The 22,386-nt window shown below is 35.1% G+C and overlaps 1 protein-coding gene across 1 annotated transcript in view; it reads left to right on the top strand.

The window, feature by feature from the left end:
- The window catches only part of DOK6 (docking protein 6), a 354,731-nt gene that overhangs the window by 99,190 nt on the left and 233,155 nt on the right, over nucleotides 1-22,386 (top strand). Inside the window, exon 2 of the mRNA XM_026496474.4 lies at nucleotides 5,624-5,731. Coding sequence (XP_026352259.1) covers nucleotides 5,624-5,731 — 108 coding nt within the window. The remainder of the gene's footprint in view (nucleotides 1-5,623; nucleotides 5,732-22,386) is intronic.

Genomic DNA, 22,386 nt, shown 5'->3' with positions numbered 1-22,386 from the left:
TGGCTGAGTTGTTACATCTCTCGCTGGCTGGGTTGTTGCCAGGCAAGGAGAAAATATTCCTTTCCTCTGCTGGGGTAGTAGAGTAGAGGCATTTCCCTATTGGGAATGCAAGGTGTTTCTTGTTGAGTGGTAGGGTGTCAGAGCTCCCCCTTCTGGCCTTTGACTTCATATTAAAAGAGATCTTTTATTCAGTTTGACCACAGGTACAGATCTGTGGATACGTCTCTGGACACTTTAAAAGTAAGGCAGCCAGTTATTTTTTCTACCAGAAAATGAGTTTATTTGGGAATAGGAGATGATTTGCAAGTCAGGATAAACAAGCTATAGAGAAATCCACAGGCAGGTCCAACAGCAAAGGAGAGGGACATTACTTTATAAAGAAAAAGGACGAAGTTGGCAGGGTTGTTTTGAACAAAAGTCTGCCGGAGGAAGACGAGGAGGGTCCAGGCTGATGACGGTGTTTCATGGGCTGAATTGCCAGGCAAGGAAGGAAATGTTCCTTCCTCCTGTTGGACTGGTGAAGCAGTATTGGACTTGCCAGGTGGTACGTCTCCTCCTGTGAGGTCTGTAACTGACCAAGAGTGGTAGTGAGTGAGGGCTCCCTGTTCTGGCCTCCTGACTCCCATTTTAAGTGAGATTTTTGTGTAGTAATTTTCACACTGCAAAATACATGGTCGGTAGTCTCAAAACTGTTGAGATCATGAACAGCAAAAAAAGATCAAAGATCAGAGGGGTCTAGGGAGATAGGACAGCTAAATGCAATGTGGTGTCCTGGATTGGATCCCCAAACAGAATAAGATATTGGTGGAAATGCTGGTGATTTTTAAATAGACTCTTCAGTTTAGGTAGTAGTATTTTATCCATGTTGATTTCTTAGTTTTGAAAAATGTACCATGGTTATTTAGAATGTTAATATTAGGGGTAGCTGGGTAAAATCTATGTAGGAACTCTCTGTACCACTTTTGGAACTGTTTTGTAAACCTAACATTATTATAAAATAAGAAACTAATAATTTAAGGGCTTTCTGCTTGGTAAACAGTCTATTAAATTAAGTCTTCAACAATAATTTTTATCTTTATGTGGTTGCCTCTCTTAATGTAATAGCAAATAGATATTAATGAAAATACCCACTCTTTTTTCTTTATTATCAATTATTGGATTTATTCCATAGTAATACTGAGCGCCAAAGTGGAAACACTTATGCTTTCCAACTTATATTTAACTCATTTTGACATTTTAATAGAAAATAGCTGTAGTCACACAAGATGGGTATTACGGTCAGTGAGTGTGTTTCTGTGTTTCCATGAATATTATAAGGCTTCATTTGACATCATCATGGCTCCTGAGCTATGAGCAATGAAGTGCAAAGCGCATAGGGGAAAGCATTCTTCTGTAGGAACGAACCAAGGCCATATTATCAGGGATCTGGTCTCAATTCCATTCAAAGAGAGTTTTCCTACTTTAACTAGGATTCTAAATCCATTAATAAATAGGAGATAAATATTGAAAATCTATATACATCCCACTTTGCAAATGATACTTTTATTTATCTGCTCCAGTCCCTCAAATTTCTACTCTGATTCATGTAATTTATTCACTTCTACAATATTACTGCTATTGCAACTACATCCACTATCAACCATCACCACTTCTGCTAATAACAAATCTAAAAGTTTCTGTCTTGGTCAGCTTGGCCTGCCATGACAAAATACCATAAGCTAAGTGGCTTAAACAACAGACATTTATTTTCTTATAGTTCCGGAGGTTCGAAGTCCAAAATCAAGGTGCCAGCATGGTCAAGTTCTTGGGAGAACCCGCTTCCCATCTTTTAGATGGCCACCAGCTCACTGTGTGCTCACATGACTTCTTGTGTGTGTGTGGGAGCACAGGGAGAGAGAGAAAGAGCAGGCTCTGTAGGGTTTCTTCTTACAGGATCACTTATTCCATCCTGAGGGCCCCACCCTCATGACCTCATCTAAACCTAATTACATCCCAGAGGCCCCATCTCCAAATACCATCACACTGGGGGTTGAGGAATCCAACATGAGAATTTAGGAGGGGCATAGTTTAATCCATAACAGTGTTCAAAACCCAAGAGTTTCAGATAATAGTGTAAGGGCTATGCTTCAAACACATATTCTGGATACTTTCTGTGAGCTCTCTTATTAAATCCTCAAATAGCAAGTTCATTGATCTGAATTTATAGAAAAAGAAGTTAGATCTTAGAGAAGTTAAAATAATCCCTGCAAGACAAGACATTTAAAACAGCAGAATGTGCACTGAAAATCAAGATGCTCTGGTTAAAACACTATTTTCTGTATTCTAGGCATTACAATAGAATACCCTCAATTCCAATACAAATGTGTGGGATTTACACTAATGACTGAAATGACTCATTCTGGGCAAAAATTAATTCACACTGTATTGTGGAAGGAGTAATTTTAGAAAGAGAGTAAACTGATGAGGGTTTTTTTTCTATTTTTTTCAGCTGTGTGTTAATAAATGTAAATAGCCATATTGGTTAAGAATATCCAAACCATTGTGAAATTAACAGTAACTCACTTGCATTCAACACAGTATTTAGACGGCTTGTTAATAGTATATATAACAATTCCCATAATTGTTAGAATTATTTGAAACCTTTAAAAATATGTTGGTACAAGCAATGATTTTTACAATATATGTAAATATCCACAGTGGCAATGGATGTGCTGAGCAAAGTCTATTTCTAAGAGTATTTTATCTATTTTGGATTGTACCACCGTCTGTTAGTTCATGACTCCTCTGGAGCCTTACAGAGGCATGAGCTTTGTATATTTTATTTCTATTCACTGTCACAACAATCCTATGATACAGGCATTATTTTCCCACAAGCTAAGAGAAAGATATATGCTCAGAGGGTTCAGTGACCTGCCCTGAGTTACATGGCTCTCACAAGGGGCAGAGCTGGAATTCCAAGTCCAGTCTTCCTGGTCCATAGTCCGAGTTTCAGAGATCATCAATATATTCATTTTTATTTTTAAAAATCCTTGTATGGTGGTTTAATTGTTCTGGCTGCAGAATATTTGGATCTGAATATTCTGGATCTGAATTTTGTTAGAATTATGTGTCATTAATAAAACAAATGTCCTTACATATGACTTCGGCAAATTGCACCTACTTCGCAAGTTAAAGGAGACAGAGAGAGGAGCTGACCATGTACAGAACCTACTGTGCACTAGGATGTGGGCCCATCTTGGAGACTCTTGCCCCTGTCCCATGAGGTACCCTTCTCCACGAGACATTAAATAATTTGTCCAAGGTTACACAGCTAGTAAATGGCAAAACCATGATGTAAACCCATATGTTGGATTCTAAAACATTGGGTGAGGTCATTGTGAGGACGTTATTATCACCACTTGGCCTGAGAGCTGGACCTCACCCTACCCCATCCGTGGAGGATACCTTCCACCCACCCTGCCTGTAGGCAGAGCCATTTCAAACACATGGTCTTGAGAGAGTGATGTGTTGTTGAGATCCTCTGGACTGAATGTGTGACTAAACCCCTCTAAGGCTTCTCTATGAATTTTTAAGATTTGGTGGTGGGGGCAGGGGTTGCTGAGATGTGCTTGTCTTGTGGCTACCCAAGACAAGACTTGTATGTGAGCTCCCTTGCTCCTTAAACTTGCCGCCTACCAACCTGGGGTGGCCTGCCTCAGTCTTGGGTATCTCCTTGCCCTCTATGGAAAGGGGCCAGTTTCAGATTTCGCCCAAGGAACTCCCGAATTTGCAAACTAACACAAAGCTTTATTCATTTTCCACTGTACCAAACCACCTTTTCTTATATGTTTGTGTTTTCTAAATGTATTACTTTAAGTTTACTTAAAATATAAAGACCTTTTTAAAGTTTAAAAGGCAGAATCTATAACGCTAAATAAACCCACATAGAATTGAGTTAAAGCCAAACAAACCATATGCTGATATTATATCATAACCAGCATTCACAATGATTTTTAATAATATTTTACCGTGGGGGTGCAGATCAGTAAGGGGCCAACAAGTAAATAACTAGCTGGAACACAGTGTGCTAAAAACAAGTGTGTAGGAGGAACAGCAGCAGACCTGGGGGGTAATTTAAGACCTTATTTCCAGATGTGTGGTTAGGAATCACATCACAGAGGAGGTGCATCTCACTCCAGCTAGAGAGGAGAACACACAGACGTGAGCCAGAGCTCAGGGTTATCCTTCAGATGCTTTTTGAAGCTAATAGGAAGAAGCTAAGAAAGGTAGCAAGAGTCAAGTGAAAGTGTGTGCATTGTTATTCTGTTGATTCTGTTTTTATGAGAGGACTTCTGTGTTAATTATTCTAAGAGTGCCTTTTAACATGGGAAACACTGTCTTCTAGTGAGTAATGAATGATGAACGCTCCAAAGAAATTATATTATCTGGCCAGTCTTAGAAAGAAAGAAAGAAGAAAGAAAGAAAGAAAGAAAGAAAGAAAGAAAGAAAGAAAGAAAGAAAGAAAAGAAGAAAAGAAAGAAAAAAAGAGGGAGGAAGGAAGGGAGGAAGGAATACAGTATAGCAATTTTGCAGTTTGACCAAAGAAATAGAAGAGAAATACAACAATCAAGGTCTCCTGAGTTTTCCCTCAGTGCATTCGTTTATGGCTATAGACAATATATACTCCAACAAAACTGTGCTAAATGTTGAAATTTAAAATTGTGGCCACTTTGCATTTCTAGACCTTTCCAATTACTGAAAGGAGACTCGTTTTATTACTTTGCCTTAAGTACCTGGGGAGGGAGGGTGACAGAGGGGGCATCATGTGACAAGCTCAAGGTCCGATATTAATTAGTCCTATAAACAAGGGCAGAGTCCAGGAATGACGGCATGTGTGTGTGGAATTAGTGGTCCTGCTTTTTTTTACCAAAGCTGAAGAGATGTGTGTTCAGACAGAAGTGTGTTCAAATCCTGCCACGGTCACTAAATCCTAAAATGGGGATAAACTACCTCATGTAGTAGGTATGAGGATTAAATATGTATGTAAATGTTTAGATGTATTGCATATAATAAGCATTTAACAAATGCTAGTTACTGAAAAAATATGAAAGGGTAAGGCAGATGTTTCCATTATAAAAACACATATCTTCCTGCTTTCTAAATTAAAAATGAATATTTGGTCTTTTAAAGTAAATTAATCCTACAAGGCAAGTTAATTTTTAAATGTGGTGATTTTTGAAAGATAGAAAATTGAGCATTATGAAAGTGCTTGATCTTATAAATTGTGACTGCATTATCATGGAAAACAGAGAATCGCCCTGTCACTGGCATGCTGAGATAAATATTTTATATGGTATTGACACCAGATGATCTAATCAGATTAAAGACCATTGATGAAGCTAGCACATTGAAAACCTCATAACAAAATCTTTCCACAAAAAAGTCATTTTTATATTAAATGTTATATTTTTTAAAGTTCACTGTAATTTTAATGAATAACCTGGTTAGGACTCAAAAACTGTTCTCTCTGTAAGTACATTAAAAGAAAAAATTCTTTCCAATGGATTAATTGAATAGATAAATTCCTGGCATTACAAAACTCACGCGAAAAGATAGATAATCAGATTCCTTCATTTGCTTTCAGATTTTCAGACGATGCTGGTTGGTTTTCAAGAAGGCTTCTAGTAAAGGACCCAGAAGGCTAGAAAAATTTCCGGATGAAAAGGCAGCGTATTTCAGAAACTTTCATAAGGTAAGTCACAGAGTTCGGAATCGCTAGGGAATAAGTGGACCCTTGGCAACAACTCGTGGAGACATTTCTTTTGATAGATGAAATCTGCGGGCAAAAATGCATGACCAGTATAAAATGTCCCTGTTCTGATAAAATGCAAAAGTTATTTTTCTCCTTTCTTTTAATCATCTGCTGTAAATGCCAGTGGTACCTCGGCAAAATGAAAGACTTATTTTTATTGCTACTTTGCGAGATGAGATGACTCATAATTCAACCACATCATTTCCCAACGTGCTGAGTAGACATTTTCCCTCTGTTCAGGTTAATTGTGCGTTTGTTACTTTGATTTAAACTGTGGGCAATATTGAGGAGATAAAACGTTGGAGGCTGGTGTTAGCCGTACTAACGACTCTGCTAATGTGCGTAGTAGTTGCTGTTTATAGCTTTAACAAGAAAGGACCATCAAATATGCTGATGTGTAGGATGTGGCCATACATTCTGTGAATGAAATATCAATTTACTAAGGATTGAAAGTGTGTAGGAAATAACCCTAGAATGATGTTAAATATGCCGCCTAAAGTGGTCTTCGGTGATACCAGCAAAACGCAGTGAAGTATTTGATAATTACGTGGAGAATTCATGGACAGAACTCAGAATTGTGAAGCGGTATGATTGTTTGTTGACGAAAGGCCTCGATAAAGCTCCATAAAGACTCTAATTCCTCATGGTTGGTAATATAGAGTAAGCTACCGTGAATTATGTGATGATTTTGTGGAGTTTATTGTATGTGATATGTTGTCTAATTCCTCCTTTTATTAAAAACAGAGTGCTTGCCAGGGGTTGGGGGTGGGAGTGCTAAACGGATGTAGCACAGAGGGTTTTAGGACAGTGAAACGGTCCTTCACAACAGCATCATGGTGGATGTATGTCATTAGACATTTGCCCAGATGTGTAGAATGTACTATACCGAGCATGAACCTCACTGTAAAATATGGACTGTGGGTGATTATGTTGTGTCAAAGTAGATGCATCAGTTGTAACAAATGTCCCAGTCTGCTGTGGGATGTGGATAATGGGGGGGGGGCTGTGCATGTGTGGAGGCAGGGGCTATAGGGACATCTCTGCACCTTCTGCTGGATAGGGCTGTGAACCTAAAACTGTCTAAAAAATAAAGGTTATTTAAAAAAATAGATTTTTCTACAACACGTACTAATTCTATTACACAAATATCTAGCCATCATTTATATTATATTTGAAACTCTATCTGAGGGCTTAGCATTGGAATTCTTTATGAGGGATTCTATATATTCTGTATATTAATATAGACTTGCTATCAGAGAATCTGAGTTCAAGTTCCTGTCCAGTCACTTACTAGCTTATGGGAGTTTGGTTTTCTCATGAGTATGTATTACATTACATGTCTCCTTTGAACACTGTTTGAGATAGGGTATCAAAGAACAAACAGCACAGTGGTGCCTATTCTAATTATATGAAAAATTATATGACGTCTTAAGTTTTACTGGTATTTTGTATCATGGTTATGATCATGGCAATATTTTTAAACCTGATTTAATGAAAAACTACAAAGTTGTGAAATGTGAGTTTTAGTTTTTGAGTAAAATTCTGAAAGACTGAGCACACTGTATACTCTGGATTCCTCATCAGAACCCCTGCCCGCTGGTCAGTGGTGGATGCTGGCTGGATGCTGTTCGAACACTCATGACTCAGGCACAATACTCAAGAAGGAAAAAGATCATCCTGGAAAATAGATTGTGGAGAAAGATCAAGAATCTTAATCACTTGTGTGTGTGTGTGTGTGTGTGTGTGTGTGTGTGATGAGAACATTTAAGATCAACTCTCTTATCAACTTTCAAGCATATAATATAGTATCATTAACTATAGTTACCATGCCGTACATTAGATTTCTGGAACTTATTCATTTTATCCTCTAGCCAGTGGTGATGGAGATACTAACTAATCTTGTTTTAGTAATCATTTCACAATGTACATATGTATCAAAAGATCACATAGTATACCTTAAGTTTACATAATGTTATATACCAATATCTCAATAATAGAGCTGGAATAAAAAAATCTTAACAACATTACACAGTGGGTAGGATTGTAGGCTCTGGAATTGAGCTCCCATATTTAAGAGCTGGGTGTACTTGCATACGCTACTTAATTTCCATGTACTTAATTTTCCTCCACTGACAGATTAAGACTATAATAATATAACAGATTATAACACAAAAAGTGTTATTGAAGGAATAAAATAGTACTATACGTATATAATGAGATTAAATATAACAAGCTGTTATTAATTAATTAAATTTTATAGCTAAGTACGTAACTACTTACCTGGCATATAGTAAATTGCAGTAAATGTTAGCCATTTTTAGTCTAGGTTAGATGTGATGGTGACTTGGGTGAAGATGTTAGTGTTGGAGCTGGAGGTGGAAGGACACATTTTGGATATGGTTGGTGAACACTGGCAGGATGTACTTCAGGATTAGATGGGGGTGTTAGTGAAAGGTATGTGGGACTCAAGGAGATTCCTGAGTTTGGGTTTGAGCAAACAGAAGAGGATGGTGTGATCCATGAAGATAGAAAAGACTAGAAGAGTGAGCTTTGAGTAAAAATCACAAGCCTTCACTGATCGGATGTAGAAGAAATGGAAGAGAGAGGAGTAGGAGTTGCTGTCTTTCCAGACTGGGTGACAGATGAGTGGTCATGCTGTCACAGAGACAGGGACCCTGTGCGGAGGAGAGGTTTTCAGTGGTGAAGAGAAGGCATTCTCAGCATGTTAGATTCGGTTTCTTTATGGTACATCCAGATAGATATTTTCATTCAACAGTTAGAACCACAGCCAGACTGTAGTGCGGAAGCCCAGGAGATCTACTGAATGGTGATGTTAAGGTGGGTGTATATTAATGTGAAAGCTTGATCAGTGCAAAATAAAACTCTTTCCTCTACAAGACGTGGACTTTGGTACCAGCCTTACGGGGACATTCAGGGTGTTTTACAGGTATTTCAATTCTAAGTTTATCAAGAGTTACAAATCAAAAAAGTTGACACTTGACTTAAACCCCAGCTAATCCAAAAAATGATAGAAAATTACGAAAAGTGGCACTTGAAAGAAAATGCTAGTGAAATAAATGTTAAAATACTAAACAGTAAAATTTAGAGTAATTATTGAGACTGCTTAACTAGAACTTCCCAAATGAAAGTTTTAACAATTCTAAAGAGAGAATTGTTTATGTTACCAAAAAGAAAACCATGAAAAATACTGGCATTTGAAAAGGGGAAGAGGAGAGAAGACAGGACCTCAGAGGCTGTGTGGCCGGCTCTTCCCTGAGGCTGCCCCTCCCTGTGAGGACGCCACCCGAGAGGTCAGATGGCATTAATTTGTCCCAGCCCTAAACAACCAGCCATCAAGGCAAAATAGCAGTCACGAATGCTTGTGATATTTTTATCACGACATATATATACTTTCGCTTCTGTAAAATCAGAGTGAACCATCACTTCCCATGGCTTCTTCCATTTGTAGAATCATGAATCCTTTTTTTTGAGGAAAGCTGTAAATTTCTCAGCTCCCTCTGGTGCTCAGGTAGATAAAGGAAGATCTCCTTATGAAAAAGACTGATATATTTAAAATCTTTTTTTTTTCCTTTGAGCAATTAATGGTCAGTTCAAATCTTGGATCCCCAGAATTGGGAAAAAAAAATCTTCATTTTCAAGAAAAGCTTAAAATAGACTAGTGTGGATTTCCCCAGTTGTTGTATTTATTAATTATTAAGTACTTTAAACTTGTTATTGGTCAGTTATTTTGATATGCCCTAAAATCTGCTATAGTCCTCAATAGCAATAAATCAAAATAATCAAATGAGTGAAATGTGTCCAACCTTAGTGAGGGACTTATGAAAAATAGCTAAGGACAGAATTATTTCTTTGCCAGCTTTTAACTTTGTGCTATGCTCTGTCTGGAGCATACGTATTGTAAAGCTTATGAGTATTAATGGTAACATTTAGACATTTGATATGTTTACTGTGAGAGAGATCTTGCTGCATAAATCAATTCTTATATGAAACTGCTATAAAATGGTATATACTTTTTTTTTTTTTACTTCTTGGTAGAAAGAAATTTGAAATTCAAATCACTAGCTGCCGAAGGAAGTTATTAAAAATGCATTAGGGTTGAAAATGTAGCTGTATATAATTGTCATAACAGATATTCAAAACAAATTTATCCTCAATGAAAACTGAACTAAAGCAATTTACATAGAATCAGCTAATAAATTTTCCTTAATTTTCTAAGCAGATGAAAAAGAAACAGTTCATAGAAATTTTAATAAAATAAATATGAGTGCTGTCTGTAGGGAGGAAAGTATAAATAAAATCCCTGAGAAGGATGAATGAAGATGGAACGATGTGGATTTCCTATGAGGAGGACTACATGATGCCAGAAAAGCAATGCCTGTATGGGGACCAATCTTATTTCTAAATCCCCTACAACCTGACACTGAAAACATCATTTTGTTCTACCTGCTCTACTCCTTTTTGGAGTTGTCAGTATTTATCTTCATGTGAAGCAAACACCTGCGAAATTTGGGGAAAAGATGAAGACATCCTTATGAAAAACAGCCACCTGGAAATATATCCTTAAAGATAGGAGCAAAACCATAGTTTAGTGTGTAAACAGCACATGTGAACGGTGTGTTATGTTGAACGCTTTCATTTTGATTTCAGTGGCTCTCTGCTTGGATGAGCACACGGTCGGTGTGATGTGAAGGGTGTTCAAAGGTTTGGTGTCTCTTAAAATGTCTGCTGGAAGGTCCCAGAGTGATAATCGTTCACAGTAGGGTATCTTATTCATTTGTTCATTCATTCATTCATTCATTCATTCATTCATTTATTCATCCAACTGTAATCTCTTATGTTGAAGAGGTCTTAGTTGTTTTTTTTTTTTTTTTTTTTTTTAATATAAGCTCCTATTAACACACACCTTGGTTCCTGGGACAGTCACACGTTAACCCATGATCATTTTTTTATTGTTTTATTCATACTATCTGGTCACATGCTAATGACTCAGAAAAGATTCAAAGAAAGGGAATATGAAAAGTTGGTTCTTATGTAGGATAGAAGGAAGGGGTAAAATGCCCACAGCATGGTATGTCACCTTTGTAGTGTCTCTGACAGAGATGGGTGGGCCTTGGGAATGGGCAACTCTGAAGTCAGAGACGAGCAGGAGAGATCAGGTGGTAAGACCCACACATGGAGGGCATCAGCAAAGTTATGATTTCAAGATAACAGGGAACTTCCAGAGTTAAACTTGATGTTTGTAATATTTGAATCAAGGTCCATTATGATTTTACAATATCTAAGATATCTCCAGTAAGCATCAGTCTGTTCAGGTTAAGCATGCCACGGAAAATAGATCACTTGGCAATCAGAATTTTTGTTCATAACCTGTGGCCCCATAGCAGATATCTGTTCACTGAAAAATAAGGAATCGGACTCTTAGAAAATACCCATAAGACTGGGCTTGACTTAGAGTATATAGAAGTATGATTTATGTTAGCAAAATTATTGTCTTTATTCGACTTTTTAAAACTATCCAGTTGTGTGTGAGGCAATCATCCTTAATGGTACTACATCAGAAAAAATGGTAGTGTGACTTAAACAGTATGTTTCTCTCACTCTACTATCCGTAAAATGTAAGTAATAGCATAGCTCACAAGATGAGGTGATAATTTCATATACGATACTACATAACCCGTAAAACAAGTGTGTTTGTACAAGTCATTTCTGCCTCAGATTTTGCGTCTTTGAAGCCAGGGAAATAATTCATACCAACTTTAGAACAATTTTGAGACCAATTTGCTTGATAAAGTAACTTGTAATTTCCAACATGTCATTTTACATGGTAAATCAGATAGTAATTTGAGAAATAATATTCAATAGCACAACCCCGTTATGACTATTTCCATCATTTGCGAAGCATTTTTACATTTATTTAATGGATTTAGATCCAACACTCTTTATTATTTCAGAATACCATCAGTACATTTTGGGTTTAAAAATCTCTCTTTTACCCAGCGTCTGGCTAATTGTGCAGTATCTGACAGATGCAACAGGAGACGTGCTTATTGTACAATGTTCACTGAGGATAAATTGTTTTTCTGTCATTAATGGAAAATTACATATTATTCCACAAATAATGAATGCATATTCATTTACAACTTAGGATTTGAAAAATATTTCAGTGAGAATTATTCTTGAATTAATACTTTTACCTCACCATGAATATCTATCTAGAAACTTTTATTTTGTAACGAGCAATGCTGTTTCATATTTACTTAATTTATATAATATTTTAAAATATTAAGGTCTTTATACTGCTAATACTTCTACAAAAAACAAAGATAGAATTTGAATATGCCATCAATAGTCCAAGAATACAAATCAGTAGCAGCCATTAAACTGATTTTAAAGATTAGAGAGCAAGTTCTTAATTTAGGGAACTGTGGGTTTTGAGATTCAGTGGAATTGCTTGTTTTGATGATAACGGATGCATTTGTTCTACTCAGTGTCATTGTCACACATAATGTGACCTCCTGAAGAAATGGCGGAATTCTTGCTACGCAGTGTCCAAGGAAATAAGATTTTGTTTGTTTGTTTGTGTGGTTTGCTTTTTTGTTTTGAGACAAAGAGAGAATGAGAAAGAGAGATCATGTTTGCTTAAAAATGCAAATATTTTCTCCTACTTCTCCTTTTCTCTATCTTTTAATCGAGTTAATCGTATTACAAATCCAGTGTACTAGAAAATTAAATTTTAACCTGATTTGCAGTAGCCTGGAATTTTCCACTAATCCTTTCTATCCTCTTGTGAACAGATTGTCTTGGTGTAAGCTTGGGGCTACCATGATATGTTCCTGGTCTTAGAGCTGGTACAGCCACCTCTGATAGTGGTCCAAAAAGTCAACTTTTCTTTTATTCCATTTCCGTTTTGCAAATAAACTAATGTGGTTGGACCCATCATTATTCCCAAAGGTTGCAGTTCCATCCCAAACAATAATTATAGTACAGTTTTCATTTTCTATTGTTGTACAACAAATTACTACAAATTCAGGGGTTCAAAAGACACCCGTTTATGAGCTCACAGCTCTGTAGGGCAAAAGGTAGAGTATGGCTGGTTTCTCTGCTGGGGGTTTCATGGGCCCTGAAGTTAATTGCACTGAGTTATCTGGTGACTCTAGAGAAAAGTCCGCTTCGAAGTTCCTAACGTAGTTGGTGATCTTAGTTCCCTAGAGCTGCAAGACTGACGCCCCTGTTTCTTTGCTGGTTGTCAAGAAGGGACTGCTGTCAGCATGAGGCTGCCTGAAATCCTCGATATCCTTGGTTCTTTCCCTCTCCAGCATGGCACAGGCACAACAAATTTTCTCAAGCTTTGACTCTGCCTTGTCTTCTGTGACCAGCTGGAGAAAAAAACTCTGCTTTTAAAAAGTTCCTGTGACTAGGTCAGGTACACCTGGAGTCGCTGTGCTGTGATCTGACTTTAGTGGTGTATCATTTAAATTTGGGGGGTGGGTTGTTTTATTTTTAACTTTTGTTTTATTTTTAATTTGGGAGAGAATTTTTTAGGTTGGTAAAGTGAGACAGCCACTTCTCCTTCCTGGTGTGTAGGAGGCCTATACATTAAAAGCATGGTATTTGAAGTGAAGCGTGATGTGACTTCGACATTTCAAGCATGGGGTTTAATTTAATTAATTGCTAATTCAACACCCATTTGTAACTCACTTCTTGCTTTTCCATCTCCACCATAGAGATGAAAAAACTAGATGATCACTTTTTTTACACTTCCTGCAGTTAGAAAGGTACATTTCTGGCTAATGAAATATCAATTTAAGCCTGCTAGAAAGTATAGAAAGGATTTTGTGTTCTGATATGGCCAGCAATGTCCCTTATTCCTTTTTCCTAAATGGAAAGCATGATGGTTGGAAATGCAGCAGCCATTCTGCACCCATGATGAGATGGGCTTAAGAGAAATGTAAAGAGAAAGACAAATGTTTGGGTTTGAGATGCTTCCTCTAATATCATAAACCACTGGACCAATACTAATAACTGCCTACTTCAGACTTCTTATGTGAAAAAAATACGTCCTGTTTGTTCAAATCAGTGTCTAGCAAACTTTTATCTGTAAAGGGCTGGATAGTAAAAATTTTAGACTTTCCAGATCCTAAGGTCTTTGTTGCAATTCTTCAACTCTGCACCATGGTACATTAAATAGCCAGAGACAATATGTAAACAAATGGCTACGGCTTTGTTCTGATAAGACTTTGTTTACATAAACAGGTGGTAGACCACATTTGGCCTAGAGGCCACAGTTTATATCCCTCGAGATTTCAATCAATGTTTATTGGGTTCTTCTATTACTTGAAACTATATATATTTTTAATTTTTCTTTTAAGCAAAAAATAGTAATGCTGGATATTATGTCTAGATGCTATAAGTGTATAGATAAACCTTAGCTAAACATGATTGGTAGTTAACTAACGGATCCCACCTGGAATTGGTCATAAGCTTAGGAAAGTAACCATAATCTCCTTCAGCTTTTTTATATTCTTTGGAATGATGTATATAAATGATCACACCAATACTCTTTTCCACTCTGCGTCCGTTACTAGAGGAACATAATTGGGCCCATTAGTTATGTTAAGTGTTATCATATACCAAGCCATAGACAGCCAGGCTAAGACTAATTCGGAGCATAGGTAAATTGTAATAGGCATGTAATTGTTAATAGTGGTTGACTTGCTAGAATTTCACACATCATGCAGCTGACTCTTTTTTGGGGGGGAGTGCATTTTCCTCCCTCCTTCTCTCCCTCCCTCCTTCCTCCTTCTGTTTCGGGTATACTAGGACTTAGCTGCAGGCTGAGTTAATTTTATTGCTTGATGGCTGCTATCATCATCCCTTTCTGTAATATTTGATCGATCTGTTTTATTCCCATCCTTAACTCCATTTATCCCCCCTCCTCTATAGATAATCATAATATGTTTGATGGGAAACTGTAGGATTCTTATAAATGGGTACTGTTGATTTCTTGAACATGTACTGCATTGTTAATTCACTTCAGTACTGTTGTATTATAACTTTCTGTGTTTCTTATTTTTATTCATGCTGCATTATGGCTTTTAAGACCTATTTGCATTTCTATGTGTCCATTTTGCCAGTTGCTTCTAACTGCTACATGATACCCCATAGTTTGCATCCATTATATTTTACTTTTCCATTTTCCTGGTGACAGAAACTAGATTGCTAGAACTTCTCATTATCTCAAACAATACAGTAATTAAGATTTCTGTACTGTGCTTTTATGACCCAATGTGAGAAATTTTCTAGGATATATAAAAAGAATGAGATCATTGTGTTAAGGATACATGAATACTTAAATATGTATTGCCAGATGACTTTCCAGAACGCATCTCCATTCTTCACATCCACTGGATGTGTTAGGGTTCTGTATTCTCACATTCTCATTGATCTTTTCCATTATTTATTGACTTTTCCAAATCTGATGAGTATAAAGTGATATGCAGTTGTGCTTTAGCATGCATTTTTCTATTTCCAGTTAATTGAAAAATTCTCCCTATGTCTATTTGCTTTTGGGGTTTATTCTTCCAGGAATTCCCCAGTCATATCGTTTGTCCACTTTCCTACTAGAGCTCCGGCATTTTTCTTGCTGTTTTGTGAGTATTCTTTGTCTATTCTAAATATTAGATTACGTTACTATTAGACATTGTAAATAATTTCTCACCTCTGTCATCTGTCTATAACTTTATGGAGTCGGCACGAAACCAATATTTGCAAATTTGGATGTTTCAAACTTTTCATGAGTTGGGCTTCATTTGGTCCCTTCTTTAAGAAGTCCTTACCTACCCCATATGTCATGAAGATATTATCCTACATTTTATTCAGTTAACATTCTAGTTTTGCCTTTAATATTTTTGCCTTTCATCTATCCAGTATCCAGATTTGGATATGGAATTAAATTTTTTAAAATACTCGGGGTGAGTTTTCATTAGTCCATATTAAACTTTCTGTCCTCTCAATTATTATGGTGGCATACATTACACACACATTTTTCTCTGATTTCTGTATTCTGTGCTACTTGTTTGTTCCAACACCATTATGCATCTTGTTTTAAATTACCATGGTATCACACGGTGTTGGGACATTTGGTAGGGCATTTGTTCCCCCCACACACTCGGTTCTCATTTTCTGAAGTTACTTTAGCAATTTGTCTCAGAACATTTAATGCCCTTTTTTTACTCAGCTTCTCTTTTAAGGTTTAAATTTTTCTCCACAAAATCCCTCAATACTTTATAGTTTTTCTTGTTCTTGTGAAGGTATTATTTTATTTTATATTCTAATTAATGATTACTAGTGTAGAGAAAGCCTGTTGGTTTTTTGTGTTTACTATCATTGACAGTATTTTTGAATGCTTTTGTTGTTTTGAATAGTGTATTTTTCTGTTGACTCTGTTAGTGTTTATATGTCAGTCGTCATTGCATGCAAATATTGATAGTTTCATTTATATCTTTCCTTGTCTCTTCCTTCCTTCCTTTTTTTTTTTATCCTTTCCTTATTTTCTAGGATTTTCTGTTTATATTAAGGCAGTGATAGCATACTTTGCCATGTTTCTACTAACAAATGGAACGTGTCTAATGCTTATGTATGAAGTAAATATTTTTTGGTACTTCACCTTTAAACAAAGAAAATTCCTTTCCATTCTTGATACAGCCAAGAGTTATTTTCTCACAAAAGATGTTGAACCTAATCAATGATGTAATTTTTTATCTGCTGAAGTAATCATGTGATTTTTCTCATGTAGTCTGTCAGTTCTGAGAAATATATTTGGACACTTTCTGATGTGAACTATACTTTTACTCCTCAAATAAACCTTACTTGCATGTTGGGATTTGTTTTTCATTAGTAAGTAAAATGTAACCATATGACTTTTTTGTATTTTTCGTATCTTATTTTGGAATCAATATTAGCGCAGACTCAGAAAGCAAAAGCAGGTGTTTTGCTTATATTTTTCTCCTGGAATATCTTGCAGAGATATCTTGCAGAGAATATCTTAATTAATCATTAATTAATCATACCTTGCAAGTTTGGTAAAGCTCAATTATGAAGGAGTCTAGAAATGGACTGTTAGCAGATGAGCTATTGTTTTTTTTCAAGTTTTCTAACTTTTTTTCTGCCACCTTTTTGGCATTTTATATTTTTCTAGATATTTATCCTTTCATCTATGTTTCCAAACAAATAGTATTCATTTGTTTGCAAGCTTCTTGTTAATATACCAATATTTAATTCTTATTATGAAAGCTTAGGACTTAAGCATGGAGAGATTGAGATTTATTAACTGTAAAAATTTTAAAATTAGTAAAATACCCATCTTCTTTTCTTACTAGAAAAATAAGTATTCTCTATACTAATAAAGTGATAGTGAATAAGGTTAAGTAAATAAGAAATAATAAAGTTAATAAAATAAACATTTTATTAAACCAATTCCTAAAATGTACCATTTTATTCTTAAAAATAAAACCTTTGACTTAGCCATAGAAGATTAGTAAACTAGAATTATTAGTAAATTAATAAGAAAGGAGAGTGCAATTTATTGTCTAATTCATTTGAATCTACTTTTAAAAAGTCTGAATATTAACTTTCACTTTTCAAAATAAAGAAATTTATAGAAAGAAATTGAGCACTTAAATAGGTAGCTTATCTCAATTGTCATGACAGTAAATTGATAAAAGGTACTTTAAAACTCAAAGTAACTTCAGTGTATATGCCTTTTTCACCTTGATCTTTTACTCATATTTTAATTGGGTTATTTGGGGGTTTGTTTTTGCTCTTGAGTTACATGAGTTCCTTGTATGTTTTGGATATTAATCTCTTAACTGGTTTGCAAATATTTTCTCCATCTGTAGATTGCCTTTTCATTTGTTGATTATTTCCTTTGCTGTGCAGAAGCTTTTTTATGTGTACCATATGATTTCACTTACATGTGGAATCTAAAAAACAAAACAAATGAATAAACAATCAAACAAAAAGTAGAATCAGACCTATCAATACAGAGAACAAATCAATGGTTGCCATAGGGGACAGGAGTGGGAGGATGGGCAGAAATGGGTGAAAGGGAGTGGGAGATACAGATTTCCTGTTATGGAATGAATAAGTCCCAGGAATAAAGTTACAGCATAGGGAATATAGTCCATGGTATTGGAATAGTGCTGCATGGTGACAAATGGTAGCTACACTTCTGGTGAGCGTAACATAGTGTATAGAGTCATTGAGTCACCATGTTGGGTACCTAAAACTAATGTAACATTGTGTGTCAACTATACTCAAATTAAAAAATAAATAAAAATAAAAATATAAGTGAAAAAATACTTCCAAACTCACTTTATAAGTCCAACATCACCATGATACCAAAACCAGACAAAGATACCACAAGGAGAGAGAACAACAAGCTAATATCTATGATGAACATAAATGCAAAAATCCTCCATAAAATACTAGCAAACCAAATTTAACAACACATCACAAAGACTACATACCATGTCCAGGTAGGATTTATTCCTGGGATGCAAAGTTGGTTTAACATATGCAAGTCAATCAGTGTGATACACCACATTAACAGAATGAAAGGTAAAAAACATACAGATGCAGAAAAAACATCTGACAAAGTTTAACATCCAATCATGATTTTAAAAAAACCTCTCAACTAAATATGTTTAGAAGGAAATCTCTTTAACAGAATAAAGATGTTTATGAGAAGGTAATAGGTAACATAATCAGTGGGGGAAAACTGAAACCTTTTACTCTTAAGATCTAGTACAAGGCCGGGATTCCTACTCTCACCACTTCTATTCTAATCTGCATACTACTAAATACTAGAAAGAGCAACCAGACAAGAAAAGAAATAAAAGACATCAAAAATCAGGAAAGAGAAAGAAAGAAAGAAAGAAAGAAAGAAAGAAAGAAAGAAAGAAAGAAAGAAAGAAAGAAAGAAAGAAAGAAAAATTATTTGTTTGCAGATAACATGATCTTATATGTAGAAAGTCCTAGACTCTATTAAAAAAAATCTTGGAACTAATAAGTGAATTGAGTAAAGTGACAGAGTACAAAATGAACATACAAAAAATCAGTTAAATATCTTTATACCAACAGTAATCTCTCCAAAAAGGAAATCAAGGAAACAATCCCATTTATAATAGCAGCAAAAAGAATAAAACACTTAGAAATAATTTTAACCCAGGAGGTAAAAGATCTGTCATTGAAAACTATAAATCACTGATGAAAGAAATCGAAGAAGATGCAAATTGAAATATCCTGTGTTCATGGATTGGAAGAATTCATATTGTTAAAATGCCCATACTACCCAAAGTGATACACAGATTCAATACAATCCCTACCAAAATTTCAATGACATTTTTCACAGAAACAGAAAAACAATTCTAAAATTTATATGGAACCATAAAAACCCTGAATAGCCAAGCAATCTTGAGAAAGAAGAACAAAACTTTAGACATCTTATTTCTTGACTTTGAATTATTTTGGAAAATATCGTAATTAAAAGCTATAGTAATTAAAACAGTATAATAATGGCATAGAAACAGATAAGTAGACCAATAATAGAACCGAGAGCCCAGAAAAACACGTGTATGTTTTTATATACATACATATATACATACATATATGAATACATAATATTATCATATATAATATAATATATAAATTATATATATATAAGAATATATAAAACAAAGTATATATCGTCAAATAATTTTCGACGCGAGTGCCAAGAACACACAGTGGGGAAAGGATAGTATCTTTAATAAATGTTGGGGAAACCGTATATCCACATACAAAGGGATGAAACTGAATCCTCCTCTTAGACAATGCACAAAAATCAACTCAAAATGGATTAAAAACTTAAATGTAGAACCTGAAACCATAAAATTCCTAGGAGAAAACATAGGGGAAAAGCTACTTGACATTATTCTGGGAAATGACTTTTATGTTTTGTTTTATTTTGTTTTGTTCTGTTTGGCTTTGTTTTGTTTTAAAATGACACCAAAACCTCAGGCAACAAAAGCAAAAATAAATAAGTGGGACTAAATCATTGTATTCTTTACCACCATGGACTCGCCCATATAAGTAAATACACAAATACATATGCTAATTTTATTTTTATTTTACCTAAGAATGACCGTGATGAAATAAGTAAAAATGGTTACTTTTATGAAATCTAGATCCTTAAGTACATCTTTTTAATATTCTATTTAAAAAAATGGTAAGAACTAAAAAACACTCCTGCTACATACGGACGTGCAGTGGTTATCCCCAGTAGGAGCACTGGTGCGATTGTTGAATTTACAAGCAAAATAGTTCATTTCTTTTCTAAGAACACCTATTCTAACGATAGTCATTGACAAACTATGGCCATTCAGATTTGGGTGTCAAACATTTTCTCAAAAATGAACGGATGAACCTGTCTTTAAGGAAAACAACTGATAATATTTATTAACAATGCTAAAATTTAAGTTTTCAAGTGAAAATCGGGGAACCTTACGTCTGCATTTTTGAGCTTGACAACTTCTCAAAAGTTATTGATTTCTCTGTGGAAATCAAGGTTGATATTAATGAATATTTTTATATTAATAATGAAATATGGCAATGTAAGATCTTCATAATGCAGCAAACCAATATTTTCCCAATGACCAAAGTTGAAAATAGTTCTGTGGATTTTAATGCAACAGAGTGTAAAAGTGTATGACGTGACTCTGAGTGACAATAACCTTTAAGAAAGCATTTGTCAAGTTTGGAGATAGAATCAGAGAATATCCACAATTGGCTAAAATGCTCTTAAATTATTCATCCCTTTTACGACCTCATATCCTGGTGAGGCCTTATTTTCTGTATATGCTTAGTCAGAACAATGTATTGCAACAGACTGAATTCGGAAACAGATATGAGTTTCAAACTGTCCGACATTAAGAGTTTTGCAAAAATGTGAAAACATTGCCATTGTTTACCTATTTGGGGAATTTTTTTCTTTAAAATGTTATTTGTGTTATCATGCGATGAGTTTATTAGTATTTTTGAAGATGCAAATAAACATGTAATAATTTATGTTTTAATTTCTCTCATGGTGATACAACCCATGTGAGTAAAAGTAGGACAGGAGAGTAAGGTTTGGGAGGTGTTTCTGTGTAGAGAGGTACCATATCCACAGACTGGTTGTAGAAATACAGATGTTCCTCTATGCTTCTTTAGCTCTGTTTTTAATTCTTTCATAAATTTTTCACTGTTATTTGTGATCTTATCACCCCAACTAAATTATGAAGTCCTATGGAAAAAGGTTATGTGTTTCATCTTTGAACTCTCTAGCTTTGTCACCTTGAATTCCTTAGGGATTACTCCTTGAAGTGAAATTAAATAACACCAGTTAGCAAAGTCACCATTTAGGTATGTGTATATTTGGGTTTTAATTGTATCACTTAATAAGACCTTTAAATTGTTGACCATGACATTTATTGACTTAGACCTGAATAGCCTGAATCCTTTGCAAGTAATTTCCCTTCAATTAAATTCTGCTAATTTCATATTTATTTAAAGTAATTAACTCTTTTATTAAACTTTAATTGTATTTTGTGCTTCTGTAGCCATGTGAATAATGAGTAGAAATATTCATTGTTAAGTGATGCAATAATTTATTGACACATATTATTGAAATACTCTAGGATTTCAAAATTTTAGTAAATGTTGATTATTTTTATGTCACACTGACAGGTTTTAGACCAATAAAAACATTTTTATTTTGAAATTTAAAAATATTTTAAAAGTTCTTCTCATCTAAGAAAATACAAAGTTCCTTCCCGGGGGGTAAATCCAGATACTGAGAGGGAAAAGTGAGGGTTAGAGATTCAGATATATTAGATCTTGACCTAAATTGTTGTGATTCACAGTACTTTTTAAAATGCATTTTAAATTTAAAAAGAGCAGTTCTGGAGATATACAAACTTCTTAAAAAAAACTTCTGGTGCGATTTTATAACATTTTATAATTAAGTATAACACTTGAACATCCTAACCAAGACAACGTGAGAAGCAGAATTTTATCCCCCTCATGAGTATTTTGCTTTCCTGGCATTTCTTTAATGTCTTAGAGCACAGGCTAAAGTGCATCGCATCACACTGCTGATCAGCAACAAAGAGTCTTGCGCTGTTCTGGAAATCAGTGTAACAATGTCTGCTTGAAGAGGTTGTCTGCATTTCCAAATGTAAATTTTACAGAAGAGCGAACATGGTGTTCAAACTACATCATCTGACAGATTGCCTAAGGCACAGAAGTTAGAAAATCCCCGGTGCTTGCTGCATTTTGCTAAGCTATCCATTAATTTGTTTTGTTGATTTTTGCTATGAGAGGACAAAAAAGATGAGACCCACAATATCTGTTCTAATATTCTTTTATATTTAAATAAAATATTTGGGAATGGCTCTTGAGCAGAATAATAAATACTTTTATGATACTGTTTTGTACAACTAGATGTTACACATGATGTAGCTTAGATCGTGTATCACTTTTATGCTCATCTGCCA

This window comes from Ursus arctos, unplaced genomic scaffold (assembly GCF_023065955.2).
Source record: "Ursus arctos isolate Adak ecotype North America unplaced genomic scaffold, UrsArc2.0 scaffold_17, whole genome shotgun sequence".
In the NCBI taxonomy this organism is placed as follows: Eukaryota; Metazoa; Chordata; class Mammalia; order Carnivora; family Ursidae; genus Ursus; species Ursus arctos.
This window is presented reverse-complemented; position numbering and strand designations above follow the sequence as displayed.